We start from the raw sequence: 21,395 nt of genomic DNA, 5'->3' as shown, positions 1-21,395 counted from the left end.
TAATGAGTAATACTCATGCCAAATATGGTCAGTTTTTTTTATTTTAAATTTTAAATTCTAAATCCTAAATTTTAAATCTATACTCTAAATCCTCAAAAAAAAATTTAAATAAAAATTGAATAAATCACCAATTTTAATTGATTTGGTATGTAAACTTTTTTTACACAAATTGATCTGATTTAAAACAATCTATTATAGGTGCATAGTAAATTGTTTTAAGATGTCCTTATATATTATGCATCTATATTAAATTATTTGGTAACTTATCCTAAAAAATTATCTAATAATAACTAAATTAAAGTTGATACCTTGTACTTAATTATTCTCTTCAAAAATACTTATTCCCAATCAAGAAAGAAAATAATCATGCTACATGATATTAGAAATTAGTTATTGACAAATACGAAATAATAAGTTTATCCAATACATTGTAGAAAAACATCCCAAGCAAGATTTTGCCTTGATAGTAGAATTTGCAACCTTAAACTCCTTTGACAAGTTACATTTGATTTATGTGTCATTTTTTATTTTTAGAATTTTATAATAAAAAATAAAAAATAAAATAAAAATACAAAATAAACATACTGTTAATTGAGATGATGTTGGATGGAGAAGACTGATGTTTTCCTTCCCATATCAAGTCATTTCGAGGTGGCTATATTGTCTTTGATTTTTAATTTTTCTATCATACAGTCTTTTTTTTAAACGAGATAACAATTATATTAATTTTCCAATTTCATTTGATGATCTAATTGATCATTCAATTTTAAAATTGATAAAGAAGGTGCTTCAGTTTTAAATGATAAATAAATTAATTTGAATTTGTCGAGTGGTCAGCTCACTTGTCCGTTTAAATAATCTTCTCTTGTACATATAACGATTCATTGACTAATGACAGATCCTTAAGTAGAGCTTAGATTTGTGACAAATTAGTTCTTAATTTGTCAAATTAAAAAATACTGTGCTCAACAATAAAAAATAATTTCAATTAAAATAGTCTCTCTAATTTTTATCCGATGATCAAATTCATCCATTAATTTAAAAACTAAACAACTTAGTACTTGAGTATTGACATGAATAAAATTAAATTAACTAATATATTAGGAAAGCTCGGTCAAACATGTACCAATTCTGTTATCTCAAAAAGTTATTTCTCCATCAATTGGCACAAATCTTGTCTAGTCTCATGATACATAAATATTCAACAGTCACTCTCATGTTTCTGAAAAATTATCTAGAATAAGGTTAAGACTCCCTCTATTGGAATCAAATTTGAGTAAATAAAGAACAAACAATAATATAATGTTACCTATGACATACAATACAAAACTAAATAACTCATATTTTTTTTAGTCCCTATATATTATATCAGATTTTGTAATTAAGTCTCTGTTATGATAAAAACGTTGAACAAAACAAATCTGCCTAACACTTGGTTGAATATTCTATATAGTTTAATAGAATATTCCGTTAATTTCAACGTTTTTGTTACGGTAGGACTTAATTTAAAAAAAAAGATATAAAAATCTAATTGAAAATTTTCTGAAATTTCAGAGACCTTCTATTAACTGCAATCCAATCCACATTCCTCTAAAATTGGACCATTTGACTTGGGTAAGAATGGATCTATCTTCACCCACAGAACAGAGAAGAATGATGCAAGCAAGATTGACCAAACAAGAACAATGGTGGGAGTTCTATTATTATTGTGCATCATACCTCTCAGCAATGGATACAAGTGGAGAATTACCCACAATGAAAACAAGAGCTTTCCAAATAGAAGACCCCAAGATTCAAAGCCATTGTTTATTGCATGTGAGACTCCAGCCACAATGGCAATTATGTTCAACATCATCAATGTTGTTGGAACAATTAGAAATGTTGTCCACTTTATTGCAAACAATTCAGAATGGTCATGATCGTTATCCCTTGTTATTGTCGTCTTCGTGAGAATCATGTTTGTGTTTACACCTACCAAGACTTTGAATAGGCCTATGAAGAGAGCAAATAAATGAGCTGAGATTCCTCCCATGACCCAAAATTGCTGGTTTCTCCACCATTCATGGATTGTAACTCTGCTCCATCTCATCTCTAGAATGCTTGTGGTGAAGATGCAGATGAAGAGGGACAGGAACCACATGCCAGCTATGCTGCTAAGCTACAAGTTATGTCAAAAGAGAAATATTAAACCACTCTTCCACCTTAACCCATGACAAGAATAAAGAAGTCTTACGGCCCATAAATTCAGCCCAACAGAATACACAAATTCAGTTATAATTTTAGTCTTTATTATTATCTTATCTTTATTTGCTTTTATAGTTTACAATTTCAATCCATCAACAATTAATAAAGTTTCTTCATTCTTTTTTTTCCTTTCCTTATTCATTCACAATTTTATTATCTTTGCGTACTTTTATTAAGAAATTTGGTAAGCATAGAGATTTTCGAGCAAAACAACAATATAGCATTGTAAAAATTCACATGCAGCTGTCTTCATGTGAAGTTAATAGCTGAGAACTGTCAAATTATCTAACGATTCTCAATTATTAACTTCACCGTAGAATAAACTTGATACCTGAGGAACAATAAACTTGTCAGTTAGCAAGCAAACAGCAGGCAGAGTACAATATGCCAGCAAAGGAATTGATGTGAAGGGAGAGAGCATGGAATTGACATAAGAAATTCTCTCTAGCCACTTGAGTCCTCCACCATATCCATGCCAAAGAGGACAATGTTTGCTCATGAAAATTTCAATGGATCCAAGGGCACTTTCAAACACTTGTTGCATATAATTTGCAAGGTTTCTTGGACCAAGTACTCTGAATGCAGCTCTCTCAGGAATACAGTATATAGATTTCCATCCATGGCAATGCATTTTAAACCCTGTCAATATATCTTCTGTAACTGATCCATAGATCCATCCGATCTGACCCACCATGTTCAAAATATTAATATTATATTACATACCAAAAATATTTCTGTGAACAACACACAAAAAATCCGACAAATGTTTACTCACATCTAGTTATCTTTATGTGAAGTTGCTAGTTGAGATCTATTAGATAATTTAATATGTTTGACTAAATTGTTATCTAGCGATTCTCAACTACCAATTGCATGTAAGTTTCCATTATATTTAACACAGTTATGCGTATTTTAATATGAAAACTTAGACGTAATTAGATGACAATTTAGTTAAACCTGTCAATATTTCAGTTGAAAATATATAATTTTTAAAAACTTTAGATAAATTGATATACTTAACTAACTTACTTAATATAACCGTTATTCACATTTTAGCTATCATTTTCGAATTTATAACGAACTATATCCATAAAGAATTTTGTTACCTCTTTCCCCCATTCTGTTTTCTCTTCATAGCCACAACTAATGACATGTATGGCTTCTGTGAGTAGAGAAGCGAGACTGCCATGTTTTACTGCCTCGCCATCACCCAATTGAGTTGATGCAATGAAAATTGGAGATCGTCCAAATTTTTTGGCTAACTTCTCTTCCGTTATTGGACCCGAAATTTCACCCTCAGTTCCTATATATACAATTAATATCTCAAAGTAAGACTTGCATTATTAATATTTAATCAGATGACAACAGTATAAAAAGTTCTATACGATCATTCTTATCTAATTAAATTTAGGTTTAATTATCCTATAAGTCCTTATAATTTTATTAAATTTTTAATTAGATCTTTATAATTTTTTTAATTAGATCCATGTACTATATTAGATTTGGTAAATAAGTCTTTACCATGACAAAAACATTGAAATTAACAGCATATTCTGTTAAATTATATAGAATATTCAGTAAAGTGTTAGATATATTCAATAGGAACTTAATTACAAAATCTGATATGATATAGGGACTCAATCGAAAAGAAAAAAATATAGGGACCTAATTAAAAATTTAGTAAAACTATAGGAACCGACAGAATAATTAAACCATAAATTTATGTGTTTAGATGATATTTAAAGCAATAAATTTGAGTTTAAAAATTAATTATTTTTTCTAATGTGACAATATCCATATAAAATTCTTTTACATTTTATTGACATTGTTGGTGTATAAAGTATTTCTATTTCTACTGTTAAAAATCTGTCACAAAATTATTGAATCTGTTATATATGTATGACAGCTGATTATTTATTATTGACTAGTTGAAGTTGTTAGTTAGAATTCATCACTAACTAATCTAACTAACAACTTCAACCAGCCAATAACAAACGACCAGCTGTCATGCATATAAATAATAGTGACAAAATTAAAACCAATAAAATGTTATACAAGTGTGAAATGACTTACGTGGAGTTACATGTTGAATAGAGTTGAGAGCACTCTGATGAATAGATGCTTCAGAATGTACTTTTCTATGGCTGCTCTCTTTGTTGCACTTCTTCTTCTTCTTCTTTCCCATGCAACACCATCCGCAGCAGCCACAACACTTTGACCAGCAGTTGCATGTTCTTCTTGGACCCTTCTTTCTTCTTGGAGCATCATAACCATACAATGCTTGCCTTCTCAACACACATCCTACCCCAATGCATGTAGGCCCTTGAATACCATCCAAACCTTTCATCTTAACCTGCAAATTAAATAATTAAATTCAAGTAAAGAGAGTTTTGATTCTTGTTATATACTGTTTAATTCAGAAAGCACTGTTTGAAATTGCAGCATCATTAGTTGGATGAAATTAGATGTTTAGAGAGTTGAATCAGATATAATAAAATAATATATTTTTATATAAAGTATATATTTTTTCATAAAAAAATTTAAAAGAATTAAGCACTAATTAAAAAATTCACTAGTAATTAATTTTTCATGCCGACTCGACTGAATTAAATGACCTCTTTTGTTTTTTTTGTTAATCCGGTTGAATCGGCTGTCTAATGCGATTAACTTTTGATGCAATAGTAGCCTTCAAAATCTAATTTTTCATTTTGTTGGCTAATTTCTTATTTAGCGACGGAATAGTATAGTTTTAGTGTTAGTTGCTACTAACTTTTTTATAGCAACCAATTTTGTTGGTCGCTATAAAATTTGTCTATTTTGAAACTTGCAACACTGCCAGTAACTAACAAACATAATTTAAAATTGGGAGATTAATTTCAAGAAAAGGATTAGATTGTAATTACATCAGTAAAAGCAGCTGTTTGGTTGTGATATGAGTCATCATCATTAGCATGATTATTAGTAAATCTGTGAGAGAATTGAACAAAGCAAACCCTTTGACCTAACAATGGATCCATCATGAAGCACATGGCTTCTCTTATAGCCTTGCTATTGTTAATGTAATTATCATAGTCCAAGTTCAGCACAAAAGGGGCATTGGAAAGCACTGCAGACACTCTCACCTGTTTCAAATACACATATAATAATGATCAATTTAATTTCATTCTATGAACTAGTTCTTGATAGATGTTTTTCAAGGCTCACCAATGAATTAAGTGCACCAGCTTTTGTGTGATGATTGAAAGTAGGTCGCTTTTCTCTTGAAACATATATCAAACGTGGTAGTTCATTACCATCCTTGTCATGTCCTCCGCTTTTTCCTAGAAAAACCTGTGCAAATACGACTCATTATTAGGTGTTTTGAAGGTAAAATAAAAGAATTTATTTTCTCTAACGCATTTATATCATCTATAGTGAAAATTCACGTGAAGTTGATATTTGAGAGCCATTAGATAAAAATTTAGTCAAATTATCTAACGGCTCTCAGATATCAAGTTCACGTGAAGTCGACTGCACATGAGTTTCCACAATCATCTATGCTAAAGTGATTTTAATTTGTTATAAAACTCATTAATGACTTATTATTTAATTGAGGTTTAATTATTTTGTTAGTCTCTATAATTGTATCAAATTTTTAATCAGATTCTTATATTTTAATTTTTTTAATTCTATACTATTTTTAATTTTGTGATTAAGTCATTTTCATGTCAAAAACGTTAAAATTAATAGAATATTTCTTCCAAAATATATATAGTCAAAGATCTAATTACGTTTTTAATATGAATACCTTCAATTTACAAAAACAAATTCAGTTAACTCTAATAATTTTGATACTGAAAAAGACCTCATTATAAAATTAAAAATTGTGTAAAAATCTAATAAATAAAAAAATATAGAGACCAACATAATATCACATTATTAATAATATTACGTTATAAAAAATGACTAATTTTTTGTGATTACCTGTATCATTCCGGGGTGATCATGAATAGTATTGCCAGGCCATGGGGTTCCATCTTGCATTGTCCAACCTTCTTCAGGAACCTTCCCAGCTTTTGCAACCAGACAATTCATTCGAACTCTAAACTCTTCGTATTCTCTCTACATGTTATATATTAGTTTGAACATTTGCCTTAAGCAAGTTTATTTAGTCCTATTAAAATAGGTAATAAAGCTTTTGGTTTGTTGTTTATAATTTTTATAATTAATGGGCAGTAATTAATTCTTCACAAATTATGTTTTGTGACACATCAGTGATGATTTTTCGGACTATTTTTGTCGTAGTTAATCGACAAAATTCAGTTAATTACATGAAATACTAAGAATGTGATATATTTTATCATATAAATATGTCACGTTTTTATTTAATGTAAAAAATACTAAATATACACCAAGAATAAATCACTAAATTTATTATAGTATTTATGTATAAATATTTATATTATTTCATTCACTATGATTAATTTGATTATTGATTTTTTTTTTATACTGTGTGTGTATGTAACATGATTATTTAATGTATTATATGAGCATTAATGCATAAATTAATAAGAATGACTAAAATCAAAATTTTAAATTTCTAGAATTCAGAAACTATTTTACAAAAATCAAAATAAAAATTATATATTTTTACCAGCACCATAAGCTTATATATTGGATAGTAAACTTTTTAAAAGTTTAATTAGTCTGTCGATTCCTATAGTTTTACGAAATTTTCAATTTAATCCCAATATTTTTTTTCTTTTCAATTGAGTCCCTATACCATGTCAGATTTTGTAATTAAGTCCTATCGTGACAAAAATATTGGAATTAACAAAATATTCTGTTAAACTATATAGAATATTCAGTCAAATGTTAGGTATATTCGTTTTGTTTAACAGAATATTCCATTAATTCTAATATTTTTGTCACGATAGGGACTTAATCATAAAATCTGATATAATATAAGAATTTAATCGAAAAGAAAAAAATTATAAAGACTTAATTAAAAATTCAATAAAATTATACCATTTTAAATGTTTTTAAAATATCGATATTTCATTAATTTTAACCGTTGATTTTAATTAATATATATTATATATTTTTTACAATAAGAATCAATAGCTACTAGAATACCGGTATTTCAAGAATACCTTGAGAATTCTTCAAAAAATGAAGAGATGTTACCTTCATTGCTCTTCTCTCTTTGACAAATGAAGGGTGCACCTTATCTTGAAGGTAATTAATTTTCTCAGCAAAATAGGATTCAGGTGCTCTAGGCTCAACATTGAACTTGTTACAAAAAGGAACCCATTTCTTTGCAAATTCAGAAGTTTCAGATAAGGCCTCAAATGTTAACATTGCTGCTCCATCATCAGACACATAACAAGAAACCTTATCAGCAGGGTAATCCACAGCCAGTACTGAAAGAACAGTGTTTGCTGTCACCAATGGTGCCTCCTTTTGTGGATCAACTGTTGAAACAAATATATCAATTGCTGAAAGCTCTGATTCTGAACCCTCTCCTTCCTTTTCAAACCTATATATCAAAAATTTCATTTTTAATATATACTCATGTGAACATTTTTACCATGCATGCATGCTTTTATATGTAACGATATTAAGTATTTATATGATCTATTTTCCTTTTTTTTTAATTATAATTCTAAAAATTATTAAAAAACTGGCCGATTCTATCGGTTTATTGATTTATTGTCGATTCGACCGGTTTTTTAGCAGACATTTTTTACGTCAACCGAATCAGTTAAAAGACTGATTTTTTATTATTCCAGTTAAACCGACTAGTTCGATTTGATTTTCAGAATATTGATATTAACTAAAATGCAGTTACATAATATGATATATTTGATTAAATTACAATATGTATAGTATTTGTATGACTAAACATTTTAGTTATTATCTTTTTCTAAAGATTATTCTAGGAATTTTTATGTGAAAAATATGGTAAAGAAATCATGAGTAACTAAATATAAATTATGATATAAATAATATTTTCGTGGGAAAAAAAAGTATCTTGTCATATAAGCTATAATATATATAAATGATATTTGATAAAATGTTGAAAGTGTTTTGTTTTTGCCTAAATTTTAGAACATTTTGTCAAATATCATTCAATCTCATAAAATCCTAAGAATATTTTCTTTTCAAATATTATAATTTTAATATTAAAATCTTTTCCCTAGAATTATATTAATAATATATATAATACGAAAATAATGTTAATTCAATATATAAAGTGGGAAATTTCTTTTTTTTGTTTTTATTCTTATAATGGACAGTGTATTTCTTTTTTATAAAGCAATGCAATTATATATATTAAAACTTGACTGAAATTTGGTATAATAAATGTTTATTTTTAAGATAATTTATTCAAAAATCGTTAAATAAAAATTTAATAAAATATATTAAAATATTTAAAGATTCTCATCCATCACTTTTAATTTATATAACCGTTTATTTAATTAATTTTTTTATCCTAATATATAATGAACGAGTGAATATCATAGTTCTAAAAATTGGACTAAATCAAATGGTTTAATTAGATTAATAAAAAATCGACCAGATCAATTTGGTTTAAATAAAAATCGATTGGCATCAAACTAATAAAAAAATTTAAAAATTCAGTCAAAGTATCAGTTAAAAAGTATATATTTTTTATTCATAAATATATTATTTTATTACAATCGTTTTTATTTTGGTTAAATTTCAGCCAAACTTTTAAATATTTTTATTCAAACCTCTAATTCTATTAATTGAAAGGTTAGTTCATTTTTCAGAACCTTGTTAAATATATATAATAGAGTAAAAATTCAGGTGAAGTCGACTTCACGTAAAGTTGATATCTGAGAGCATTAGTCAAATCAATCAAATCATCTAAGTATCAACTTCACGTGAAGTCAATTGCACGTGAGTTTCCACTTTCCACCGTATAATAGAGTAGGAAATGAAATAAAAAGAGTCTTGCCTTAAGGAAAGACGATCCAAGTAGGTTTCCCTTTGGACAGGGAACCATTTAGGGAATTGGTGAAGAATCCAAGCAAGAGTGAACCAAACCTCACATATGACTGATACAAGCCACAAGGCATATGCATTTTCAACTGGATGAGTTACTCGATAATGGAAGTAGAAAGCAACAACCACCACCCTTATTATTATCATCATTCTGTATGGGTTCATTTTACTCGATGGAATTCCCATCTTTCTTGATAATGGTTGTCTTGCTTCGTCCATTCTGATCAACAACAAACAATCAAAATGCGTGCGTAATAATTGTTAGAGATATATAAATTTGTTATTACGAAAATAAATAAAAATGTTATTTGTATATTTAAATTAGTTATTAAAATGAGTCATTATGTATTTGTAATTAATATATGTTCAGTTAATTCATTATACTAATAGTTAATTTTAGTGTATATCTATCATATATAATTGTATTTAAATTTAAATGTATATACTTTTTATGATAGATATTATGTTGATACTAATATATAAGTTTGTTATTACGAAAATAATAAAATATTATTTGTACATTTAAATTAGTTATTAAAATTAGTCACTATATATTTGTAATATATGTATGTGCAGTTTAATTCATTTTTAATGAGTTTTTCTATTTTAATATATATATATATATATATTAATTATATTAATAGTTAATTTTAATGTATACGTATCATATATAATTGTATTTAAATTTAAATGTGTATACTTTTATGATAGATATTATGTTGATACTAATATATTTTTTAAATTAGTATTTTTTTGTTTTATTAATTAAAAATAATTTAAATATATAATTAGTGAATGACTAACAATTATATTTTTATATGAGTATAAAAGTATTTTAGTATTACTGCTATTTATATATCAAATATTTTTTTTATATTTGTTTTGTATTTGAATTTACGTTGGCCAACTTTTTATTTTTTTTACTAAAAAGAAAAAAAATATCTTTTTTATATTAATAGTTTCTGCAAGGAGCAAAGAAAGATATATATATATATATAGAGAGAGACTTTATACATGCACCTTCCATGAGTTCCATGTAAACAGTATTCTCCAAGAATCAATTTAATTAAACTCTTACTCCCTTTGATTCCAAAAATAATCATTCAATTTTTAATCCCAAATAATTGTCCATTTTAAAAAATGATGATGCTACACAATTAAATTATTTTGGTAATTAAATTTAACTAAATAATCTATTGGCACAATAAAAACCAGTTCAAAAAAAGGTAGAGAAATATAAAAATAAAAGAAAAAATTTTGGTTGAATTTAGTTATAAAAATAATTTGTTCACACAGTATTTTTTTAAAATAGAAATTCAGGTGCAGTTAATTTTATATGAAGTTCATAATTAAAAGTCGTTAAATAATTTAATAGGTTTGACTAAATTGTCATCTAACGACTTTCAACTATCAATTTTATATGAAGTTATCTGCACTTAAATTTTTACTTTTTTTAGTTATAAAATATTAATTAATTCAATATTTTTACCGGTAACCTATTAAACCAAGAAGAGTGAGTAAGTGGCAATTAAGAGAAATAGTTTAGTATGAAAATATGATAAAAATTAATAAAGATACTTACATAAATTTATCTAAAATATAATGAAGATGTTTGTAATTATTTCCTTAATTTACACACTAAAATTTTGTACTTAAATAAAGTAAAAGAAGTTGGAACAGAGAGTGAAAAGAAACTACATACAGAGAGAATTCAGTGTCATCATCTGGTGAAGCATGATTTTGGTGATGATTATGAGACTCTTCAAGTCTCTGTTGCCTTTGCTTCCACAATTCCATTCTTTCTTTCCATGCAACACTTCCATAGCCATAAGCTGCAAGGTCCTTCGAAGGATCCATGGCCCGGGATTGCAATCCAATCATCTCTTTACTCATCACGTATGATGGAACTAAAGCACTATGATGATGTTCTTGAGATGTTTCATCATCCTGTCCAAAATCAATTACGTGCATGCTAAGTTTTTAGAAATAATGTTTGAATTATAGTTCAGAAAATAATATTTATATCTATATATATTCCATGAAAAAATTAAAAGGCTACGATGAATATTGTTTGTGGCAAAATGTTAAATTTTAGCCACTGTGACAATGTTTCGTGCTAAATACAAAGCACGCTCATTTATTTTTATCACAATTTAGTATTTGTAGTTAAAATTTAGTGGCTAAATCTCGTTTTTGTAATAGTGCTAGTTGTTTAAATTATAGTTCAGAAAATAAATAAATAAATAAAGAAAAAGGGAGAAGGGGAGAGAGAGATTGATTAAGGTTCTTAATCTATTATATTTTATGAATTTAAGCAATCCTAAAAGTTACATGAAAAGTGGCCAACTTTTGATATCACTTGATATAATAATCTTTTGGAAAACTTTAGACTCTTTAGCTTTAAGTAATGGCTTAAATGTACTTCTTAAACAAATAAAATGATAATACATACTAGCAGAGAAGAATAAAATAGATTTTTTCAATGTTTATTCTTTAAATCTAATCTTACACTGTATAAAAAATTTTCTCACCCGTTATAACAAAATAGTATTTTTGCGACGATCCTTTTACTGTTTAATTACTGTTTTAATTGTTGCTAAATTTTTTCATAATGGTTAGCAACTATTTTGAACCAATGTTGATAAAAGTGTTGCTAAATTATTTGTGACAGTTTTTAAAATATAAAACCATTACAAATTTATAACACTTATTAAGGTACTTTTTATTCTATATTTAGTAACGATTTGATCATTAAATTACTAAATTATGTGATAATTTTTTTTAATATTTTTGTGACTATTTTTAACTATCACAATATATTTAGAAATAGTTTTAAATTGTCACTAAATTATAAATTTGTCATAATTTTTTCTTATATTTAATGACTGTTTAATCCATCAAAATATATTTAGCAACCGTTTGAGCATTCATATATACTCTAATATACTCAAAAAATAATGAAAAACTCATAATAAGTACATTAAATTACTTCCTTCTTTTTTATTGTTTATATCAAAACTTGTAAAACAACAAAATAAACTAGCATGTGACAAGAAAAAACTTAATAAAACAAAATAAAAATATGTATGATTAGAGTTTAATTTTGATGTACTTATATTGTAAAGTGTTTTTACACAATCGTACAATTACATTTGTTCTTTTGAATGATCATTCACGTAATCAATGTGAAAAGTAGTTATTTTTACTAATGTAACATTACGTAATTAAATGCATCTGTAAAACCACTTTACACTGTCAGTGTATCAAAATTAAATTCCTATAATTAATACATAAAAGAGTCCTACTTAAATATACATTTTTTAGTCCTACTCAAATTTTATATAATATGATACAAAATATAAAAAAAAATCCAGAATTATAGAACAAGAGCTAGAAGAAGCTATTGATAAAAAAGATAAAAAAAATACTATTTATACACCAAATATTCTTGATAGTCGTATTAAAAATATAGTTATTACTAATTAATGATGTATTTTATTTTTTAATTAAAAAAAAACAAAAAAAGTATGTTTGGTTGTTAAGAAAATACTAATATAGTAGGTCAGAATTGAAAAAAAAAAAAACATTTACCTCGGGAGACATAGTGACATGCATCTCTTGTTTGAATTCGTTCTCTAAGTCATCAATGTCATCTTCTTCTTCGTCACCTTCAACTCTCGCACATCCTACACCATAACATATAAAGATAATAATTAAGACGTAACATATATTATGTTAAACAATTCAAATTGTTTAACGATTTTTAATTATCATATTCACCTAAAAACATCTTTATAAAAATTAACACTAAAATTGATTTATAGATATATACATATATCGTGAAAACTCAAGTGCAGTCGACTTTACATAAAATTGATACCTAAGAGCTGTTAGATGATTTGACTGATTTGACTAAATTTTCATCTAACGGCTCTCAGATATCAACTTCACGTAAAGTTGACTTTACCTGAGTTTTCACCATACATACATACCCTTGAGACGCTTATATCTGGTTTTGCATTGTGGGCAGAGTTGGGTTCCTTCCCGGCGTTCATAGTGATAACAGTTTCTGCAAACGGGAAAGGCACACTCGTTGCAAGCCACAAAGAGATCACCATCTTCAGTAACTCCTATTTCTTCTCCACATAGCTGGCACACTTCACCACACAACCCTTCCCACTCATCCCTCTATAATTAAGATGATAATACGTATTATACTAAGTAGTTTAGTCAAATACGTTTATTTATCTAATAATTTTTGACATCAATTATCCTTTTTTTGTGAGAATTTATTTATTTTTGTATAAATTAATAGTTAAAATCTGTTATACGATAATTTAGTTAAATTTGCATGTCACAATTTATATAAAAATGAAAAATGATAATATTAGAGAGACAAAAAAATAATAACTCAAACAGCCCAAACTTTTTTATTTAGCCTTTTTTTATTGTCCTAGAAAATTAAATAAAATAAAAAATAATAGAGTCGCTCTCCGGTACAGATTAATTATTATACAGATATACAGATATTTTTTTTAATTGTATATCCTACTTACACGTTTACCTGCTATTGCAGTATGGGGCAGGAGATCAGCAGTTTGTGGGCGCTCATGAAAAGGGTTTTTGAGCCGAGTTGATTGTGTGAACAACCAACGGGATGATATTGTGTTGGGTTCCGTTTATCCAGCTTCAGGCCTTGGGCCTTATTGGCTTTGACCCAAAAATAAAATATGAAACGCAAGATAGGTAGGGTCATGGTTTTTCAATTTCCATATTTAATTACGATGTCCGTTATATTTTGATCCTTTCAATTGCGGAAATTTTTTTTGTTATAAAAAAATTTGAAAACTCTTATTTTTTTGTTAACAAATATCCTAAAATTCTCTTTTCCTAAACCCATTAATTAACAAACAAGCCTGCACACAGTAGTCTGAACTCTATGCTCTATTCATAAAGAATAACGAATCCCACCACCAAATTAGTGAAACCAAAATAAGCAATATAATAAAGTACAATTAATTAGTTGATATAAATTATGATAAATTATAATTGTAATATGTTTTTTTTTTAAGAAAAAAGAGACTCAACACTGAAAAATAGTGTTCATTATAAATTCGTAATACAAATACAGGAATAAACAAAGTGCTCAACAAAAGTTTTAGTATTAGATAAAGAATATCTAATTTTTCATATTAGATAAACAATATCTAATTTTTTATATCGGTTTCGTCGGTTTATGCATTGCAATTAATTAAAGAAACTAGTTAAGATTACTAAGGTAAAAAGGTAATATCTTTTGAGTGTCTAAATAATGTATTGAAGCTATTGGAATTTCAAATAAAAAAGGTTAACTCTTTAAAATATTGACCAATTTATTAGAATGTGACCTAGAATAATAAATAAATAATTTTACTAATTTTTTTGGATACAAACCTTTTATTTATCATTTCTTTCTTTTAATTTTTATCTTTATTTTTACGATAATAGTAACAGTAATACAAATATAGAGTTTTTTGCCGACATGATACTTAAATTTTGAGTTTAAAGATTTTTTTTAGATGTTTCGCTTATAATTTTTTTTATTTTTTTATTGTCACATTTAATTGTGTTTAGAAATTCAAATAATAATAATAATAATAATAATAATAATAATAATAATAATAATAATAATACTTTTTTGTTTACATGATACTTAAATTTTGAGTTTGAATCATTTCTTTAGGTACCTTTATTAAAAATTTTAAAATATCATTTATTTGTATTTCTCTTATTGTCACTTTTAGTTGTGTTTAAAATTTTGAATTTTAAATATCAAAAAGGATTAACACAATTTTAAGGGTTGCTATTCATTATTTATAAATTTTTAAGTTATAGATGGACATAATTTTTATTTTTTATTATCGCAACAAACATTAAAAAAGTTTTAATGTAAATTTTAGTGCAAAATTAACATACGAATAATATAATTATATATGCTCTTATTTTTTAGGAGTTTTTTTTATAGTCAAAGAATATTATAAATTTTAAATTGTTTGATTTATATTTTATATTAAATAAATAAAAAATAATATATCAACTATTATTTATATCGTGTCACAAAACTCAAAACAAGGCTTAAGAATCAGACAAAGCCTATATATAAATATCAAATTCACTTTGTCGTGTGTTCGACCTCATGGAGGCATATATATAATTCTATTTTAACTATATGTAATTCGCTGTAGACTCTAATAAAATTAGAATATACATACAAATTATAAAACTCTAGCACAATTTATATTGTGTTTTACTTTATATGTAAATCATGCTAGAGTTCTATAGTTTATTTATATATTTTGAATTTACTAGAGACTCTAAAAATTACATAAAATTAAACAGAAAAGAAATATAAATTTTCTAGGAGAGTTGTAAATGAATAATATTAGAGAAAATTTGTTTTATTCAAATAATCAGCTATTGATTTTTCATATACATATAATATATTTAAAAAATATAATTCTATAAATATTTTATTATGACGATTTCTTAAATAAATAGATTAATAGAATTTATATTTACATTTCTATATTTATCAATTTATTTACATTTTAAAAATAAATATACCCGTATTCTTATTAAAAAAATGTACCCGTATTCTTATTAAAAAAAATCACCCAAAACATACTAAGTCAACAATCTTGTAACTATTTATTGAGTATTAATTATGGTTTTTTAAAAAAATTGACCGAATCTAAAACCTGTTAAAAAATATGATACTTAAAATAAATAAATAATAAGACAAGTCATATTACCCATATTAAAAAAAATAAAAAATATTTAATTAAACAAACAAAAAATCCTATAAATAAAGGTCCTTGTTAAAAAATAAATGATATAACTTTAAGCTTTTATTATTACATTTTTTGTTAATATAATAAAAATATGTATTATATCTTAAAAATACAAATTTTTATATTTCTCTCCTAAATCTATGTTGATAGAGCAATAGAATTATTACCCACATGGATACCAAAATAATTGTTATTTTCTTTTTAAATTTATAACTAAAATTTTATAAGAATGTAATGTCTTATCAACTGATATTCATTTAAAAAATTACATTTGAATCTTAAGTTATGTAATTCAAAGGTCACTCCATTTATATTTTTTAAGGTTTTAGAAAACTAAAATTTTTTGCTATTTTTATAGTGGATTATTTAGACAAATAATGATAATAACATTGCTTATATGTGCCAATTATTGGTTCAATTTATCTCATTTAAAACTTTTTTATTTCTTTTTATTCCATTGAATTTTTTTGGAAATGCAATTCCCAATATCTTAATGATTTTCTTTTTATAAAGCATAGAAATAGGTGAACAATAAATATTTTAACTAAATTAAAAAAATATATGCAATGCATTTTTTAAAAACTGGATTTCTTTTTACATAAAAACATAATCTTTATTTTTCAAAAAATCATCACTTTTCACTATAATTTTTTTTGTTTGGTTAAAAAACTCTTCAGTATAGTATTACTCCTTAGAATTTTACCCTCCTAACATCTTTTGCCTTGAACGGGCCCACTTTTATTTTATTCCTTTCTCAACAAACAACTATTATCACAAATGAAAAAAAAATGAGGCCGAACTTCTTAACTCAAATCCAAAAGGCCCAAAACACGATAACAATGTATCCAATAGCATTCCCGTAACACTGGCCAAAAAATAATTAAAAAAACCCATTCCCGTAACGGATTTTCGGAGCTCAGGCGCTACACGGCTCAACAGCTATGAGCTATCTCCTTTGCCTCTTCTGTGACACTTCTGCTATTCACCGACAGCAATCATGAATATGAATGACACATACACTACGTGTCAATCTACCGTTGTATTTAAAGAAATCTCTTTAGCTCTATACCAATTAACATCTGTATCTTATAATTGACCAAAATAATAACATACTCCTATTAATAATGCTATAACACTGCCATATTATGGTATTAGAAATGTTTTTTTTTTTACTTTTTATTCTAAAATTCTAGAAAGTAGAAAGAACAGAAATAAAATGCTAAGACAAAAAATTTCGTATTTTTACTTACAGAAATATTTTTTTATTTTTTATTCTAAAAATCTAGAAAATAGAAGCAATAGAAATAGAATGCTAAGACAAAATAAAATTTCATATTTTTTACTTCTGGTGCTCTCTCACATGATGAATAGCATCAGTGCATACTGAAAATAAATAAATAATTAAACTAAGTAAGAGAGTTTATACTAATTAATGTTACTTGTTATTAATTACTTACAAGAAAATCACCATCTTGACGTATGATAATGAATTCATTGCTGTTGTGAGAACCTGCAACTAAGCCCAAGTTTCTTTCCATTTTTGCTCCTTACTTCATCTATATCATGTCATGCACACAATCTCAATAAGAATATTTATAAATTCTTTGCCTTTCAACTCAAGGAAGATATATGTGTACTTTACTTGTGCAAGAGAAAAGCACCATTATTATTCTCCTTTTTTGAGCCTCAAAGTGAAAATATAACAAAATAAAGCTATTAAGCTAATTATTATTATTCCACTCATTATATATATTCTTTTCTTCTCCCTTTATATGTATATTTTTTTTTTGCTCAAAATTAAAATTAAAAAATAATTAATTAATTTCCCTCTCTTACTTTCTCCGCCCAAAGGCCTCCCTTTTTTGTTGCATATGACACATTTACATCTTAATCTTTTTCTTTGCTTCTTTATAACAACGCCAACAAAGATTTTTGTTTTTGTCATCATCTAACTAGCAAAAAGAGAAAGCATAGCTTTTACACATGGCTTGTTCCTAATTGCTATGTGTCATTTTCTCTTATGATAGATGCTTACATTAACAGCTTCAATTCTAATTAATCCAAAGAGAAAAACAACATTAGAGGCATTATTGTGAGTCCACCACTACACTGTGTTTGCTTGTAGGGTGAAGAAATATTAATGTCACTAGGCCACGCCCAAAAAATCCTAGTTTTGATTATTTTTTAAGTCCATTATAATTGTTGGGTGCAATTATTGTTAGTACCTTTCATAATCAACCTATATAACTTATGACTTATCCAATAGCATAACACAAAATTTAAGGGTTGGCTTTATTAATGAATAATAATACCAAGAGATGAAGTAATACCTAAGTCAATGTATATGTCCAATTATAATTATAGATTACACACAAAAATTACAAATTTTAAAAATATTTTATTTTAAATCAATTAAAAATGTTATATAAAATTATGTTTAGTGCATGTTTGGGTGCCATTATTTTGTTAAAAAAAGATCTTTTTTCAATGGAAAAAGATATTTTTTTATTTTACTAGTGCTTTTACTTTTACTACTAGAAATTTGCCAAACACGTTAAAAAATTAAAAAAAATATTTTTTCATTGAAAAAAGATATTTTTTTAACAAAATAATGGCGCCCAAACATGCACTTACATCTTTTTTTAAAAGATCTTTTTTCCTTAAAAAAAAAAGATGTTTTTCATGTAATAAATAAACAAAAAAATACTTTTATATTGTTATACCCAAACATAATTGATAGATAAAAAGACTTTTTTACATGAGATATCTAAACATAAAATTACTTTTACTTCTCTATAAAATCTTCTAAAAAAAGATAACTCAAAAAATTTTTTTTCTTAAAAACTCACCCAAACAAGCCCTTATATATAAAGAAATTCTATTCAATAACCTCTTAAAACAACATGTAAATTATTCTTTATGATGTAGTACATTTTAATTAGATGATTACTTGTAAATTGGCCAAAGTGCTCTAGGTGGTGCCTAAGGAGGTTTTCTTCAACAAGGCCACGCAGAGCCTAGCCGTCTAAACCTTTTCTCGGACCATAACCTGGAGGTGAGATTCTATAGTTACATTATCCATACTTATAATACTACGAAGAAAGATATACTTCTTACTCCAGACTGAAGCATCAAAACCGTGTTCGTAAATGGCTGAACTCGACGTCTTACGTTTCTTGGAGGCCGGCTCAAGATTTGAAAGGGATAGATGGTTTACTTGCTTAGAGGAAGGAGGTACTAGTTTGTCTAAGGTGGAGGAAATTAGCCGAGGACCTGGGTCGGGCGTAATCTTCACGGAAGCAAAGGCGCCGAGTCCGACTTGGAAGGCGAGGCCACCCCACCGACCTCTTGCAGTTGAAGATTGCGAGCAACAATACTCTTCTTCGCGGTCTGTAGATTTTTTGTTGCAGCCGACTTAAGAGCCATCTTTTCTGCACAACATCAAGAAATCAAAATCAAAGTTAGGCATCAAATGTAGGATTAATGACACCTCAAAAGAAAATAGAAAGAAGGCTTCCTAGCTCGTATTGGAGTTGGTTAGGGTTCTCTAAAATTTCTTGGTATCCAAATAGGGAGCACGACCCCAACACTCTTGGAACAGGTCAACTATGCTTTTTTTCGAACTCGTCTAAATCATCCAAATTGTGCTTAGCTATCACCGGTTTCTCTTCCCAGTATAAAGAAAAACGGGGTTCATCGTTCTCATAAAAAAAAGAAAGGCCGGACATTTTCAACAGCTCGGATTTTAAAAAAATAATTCTTAAAATCATGGAAAGACTCGTCAAAAATAGCAAAAACCTTTCTTCCTTGGACAGTCCGAAAAGAGATCCAACCTTATTTGTTGGAATTAAAACGGAAAGGCTTAGTAAGAACAAAGAGACAAAAGAAGACCTTTAGAGAAAGTCGGACATCAAACTCCCGACACAACAGCTGGTATATTTTCAAAAAATCCCAAGAATTAGGGTGCAATTGGGTAGAAGCGACATTACAAGTTTAGAGGACATCAATCTCGAAATCAAAAAAAGGAAAGCAGATATCTAGCTTAGTAAAAAAACAATCATAGGCATAGAAGAAGTGGCGTTCCAACCTATCAAGTCGGAGAAAACATACCCTCTCCTTGGAATCAACAACAATTATCTCATAATTTCTCTTATCCTCCCAATTTACACAGAGGCTATCATGTTTACGAAATTGTTCAACATATTCTCTATCAATTACAATGATAGGAGTAAGGACAGTTATATTATCTACTTAGGTTAGGTCAGATGGAACTTTGGTTGACATGTTGTGAATTATAAATTGAGACATAAAAGCTATACCTATAATGCAGCAAATAAAGAAATCGTCACAAAAGCAAGTCGAGTACCAATTAAAGGAAGTTGGGTTGTTGTCAACAACATAAAAAGTACAAATTTTACAATTTCTCAATACATTGCCAAATACAGAAGTGGTACCACCTTCAAATATATAAAGTGGCACCATTTAGGACAAAACAATAGAAAACTACATCAAAGTTCACAGCGACGACAAATATTCAAAGAAAGAAAAACAATTCCTTTACCACAGTAACATTTCAAAACTACTATTCATTCGAAACTAACATACTACCCAAAATACTGAAATAAAGCAGAAAACAGGAAAAGATGGAATTAAGAACCAATCTTAAAAGAGCGTGAAAACAAGGACAATTCAAACAGCAATACACGAACAATCCTTTCCAAAGAATGAATAAAAATCCTCTAAAGCCTCAAGATAACAAAATCTTGAACTAGGGAACAGTTACACGAAGGAAGAACAAAGAAAGTGAAAGGAGGAGAGAAAGCCAACATTTCAGAAATAGAAAAAAGAAAGAAGGGGAAAAAGGTGAAGCATTTATAAGACACAAGGGGCAAAAGAGAGATTTCACACACCACTTTAATATGACGCATGGATCCCAACGAAACTACTGCGTAACATACACCGCGTCATCAAGCAGCGCAACGTTTCAAAATTTTTGAAACACATTGAGTACCCAACCTCTTGAAGGCGGCGTACCCAATGAAGGAAACTGAAGCCGCAAATACTCGAGTCTGACCTTATAAAAGCTCAGGCTCAAGTAGCGGTACTATTCATACTGTAGCCCAAAAACATAAAGCCAGGGCCGATAAAGACCCACCCAAAAATAGGTGGTCTCTTTTACTTGCCTAACCTCATAAGAGGTCGAGTACGATAAGGAGGTCCAAACCTACTTATTCAAATAAGTAACTGCCTTTTTAAATATCTCATATTATCTCTATCTCATCAATAAGATAGATTTCAACAAACTCCCAA

General features: G+C 27.3%; 1 protein-coding gene across 3 annotated transcripts; it reads right to left on the bottom strand.

The window, feature by feature from the left end:
• Window positions 1–1,364: 1,364 nt before the first annotated feature.
• LOC107471841 (probable cellulose synthase A catalytic subunit 3 [UDP-forming]) lies at window positions 1,365–17,666 on the bottom strand. Of its 3 annotated transcripts, none has more exons than XM_016091342.3 (13): window positions 17,543–17,666; window positions 13,248–13,443; window positions 12,847–12,941; window positions 10,958–11,202; window positions 9,209–9,475; window positions 7,411–7,762; window positions 6,208–6,345; window positions 5,449–5,574; window positions 5,148–5,366; window positions 4,318–4,597; window positions 3,351–3,547; window positions 2,576–2,926; window positions 1,365–2,158 (listed from the first exon to the last, which is right to left on the bottom strand). In XM_016091342.3, the coding sequence occupies exons 1-13, from the start codon at window positions 17,621–17,623 to the stop codon at window positions 1,565–1,567; spliced, it is 3,141 nt and encodes a 1,046-aa protein (XP_015946828.1). In that variant the 5' UTR covers window positions 17,624–17,666; the 3' UTR covers window positions 1,365–1,564. The 3 variants fall into 3 exon arrangements, with proteins under 3 accessions (XP_015946828.1, XP_052111137.1, XP_020988599.1); XM_052255177.1 differs by lacking the exon at window positions 17,543–17,666 and adding an exon at window positions 13,820–14,052; XM_021132940.2 differs by lacking the exon at window positions 1,365–2,158 and having other exon boundaries at window positions 2,620–2,883.
• Window positions 17,667–21,395: the final 3,729 nt, after the last annotated feature.

This window comes from Arachis duranensis, chromosome 10 (assembly GCF_000817695.3).
Source record: "Arachis duranensis cultivar V14167 chromosome 10, aradu.V14167.gnm2.J7QH, whole genome shotgun sequence".
In the NCBI taxonomy this organism is placed as follows: Eukaryota; Viridiplantae; Streptophyta; class Magnoliopsida; order Fabales; family Fabaceae; genus Arachis; species Arachis duranensis.
The sequence above is the reverse complement of the archived record's forward strand: the minus strand, read 5'-3'. Positions and strand labels throughout refer to the sequence as shown.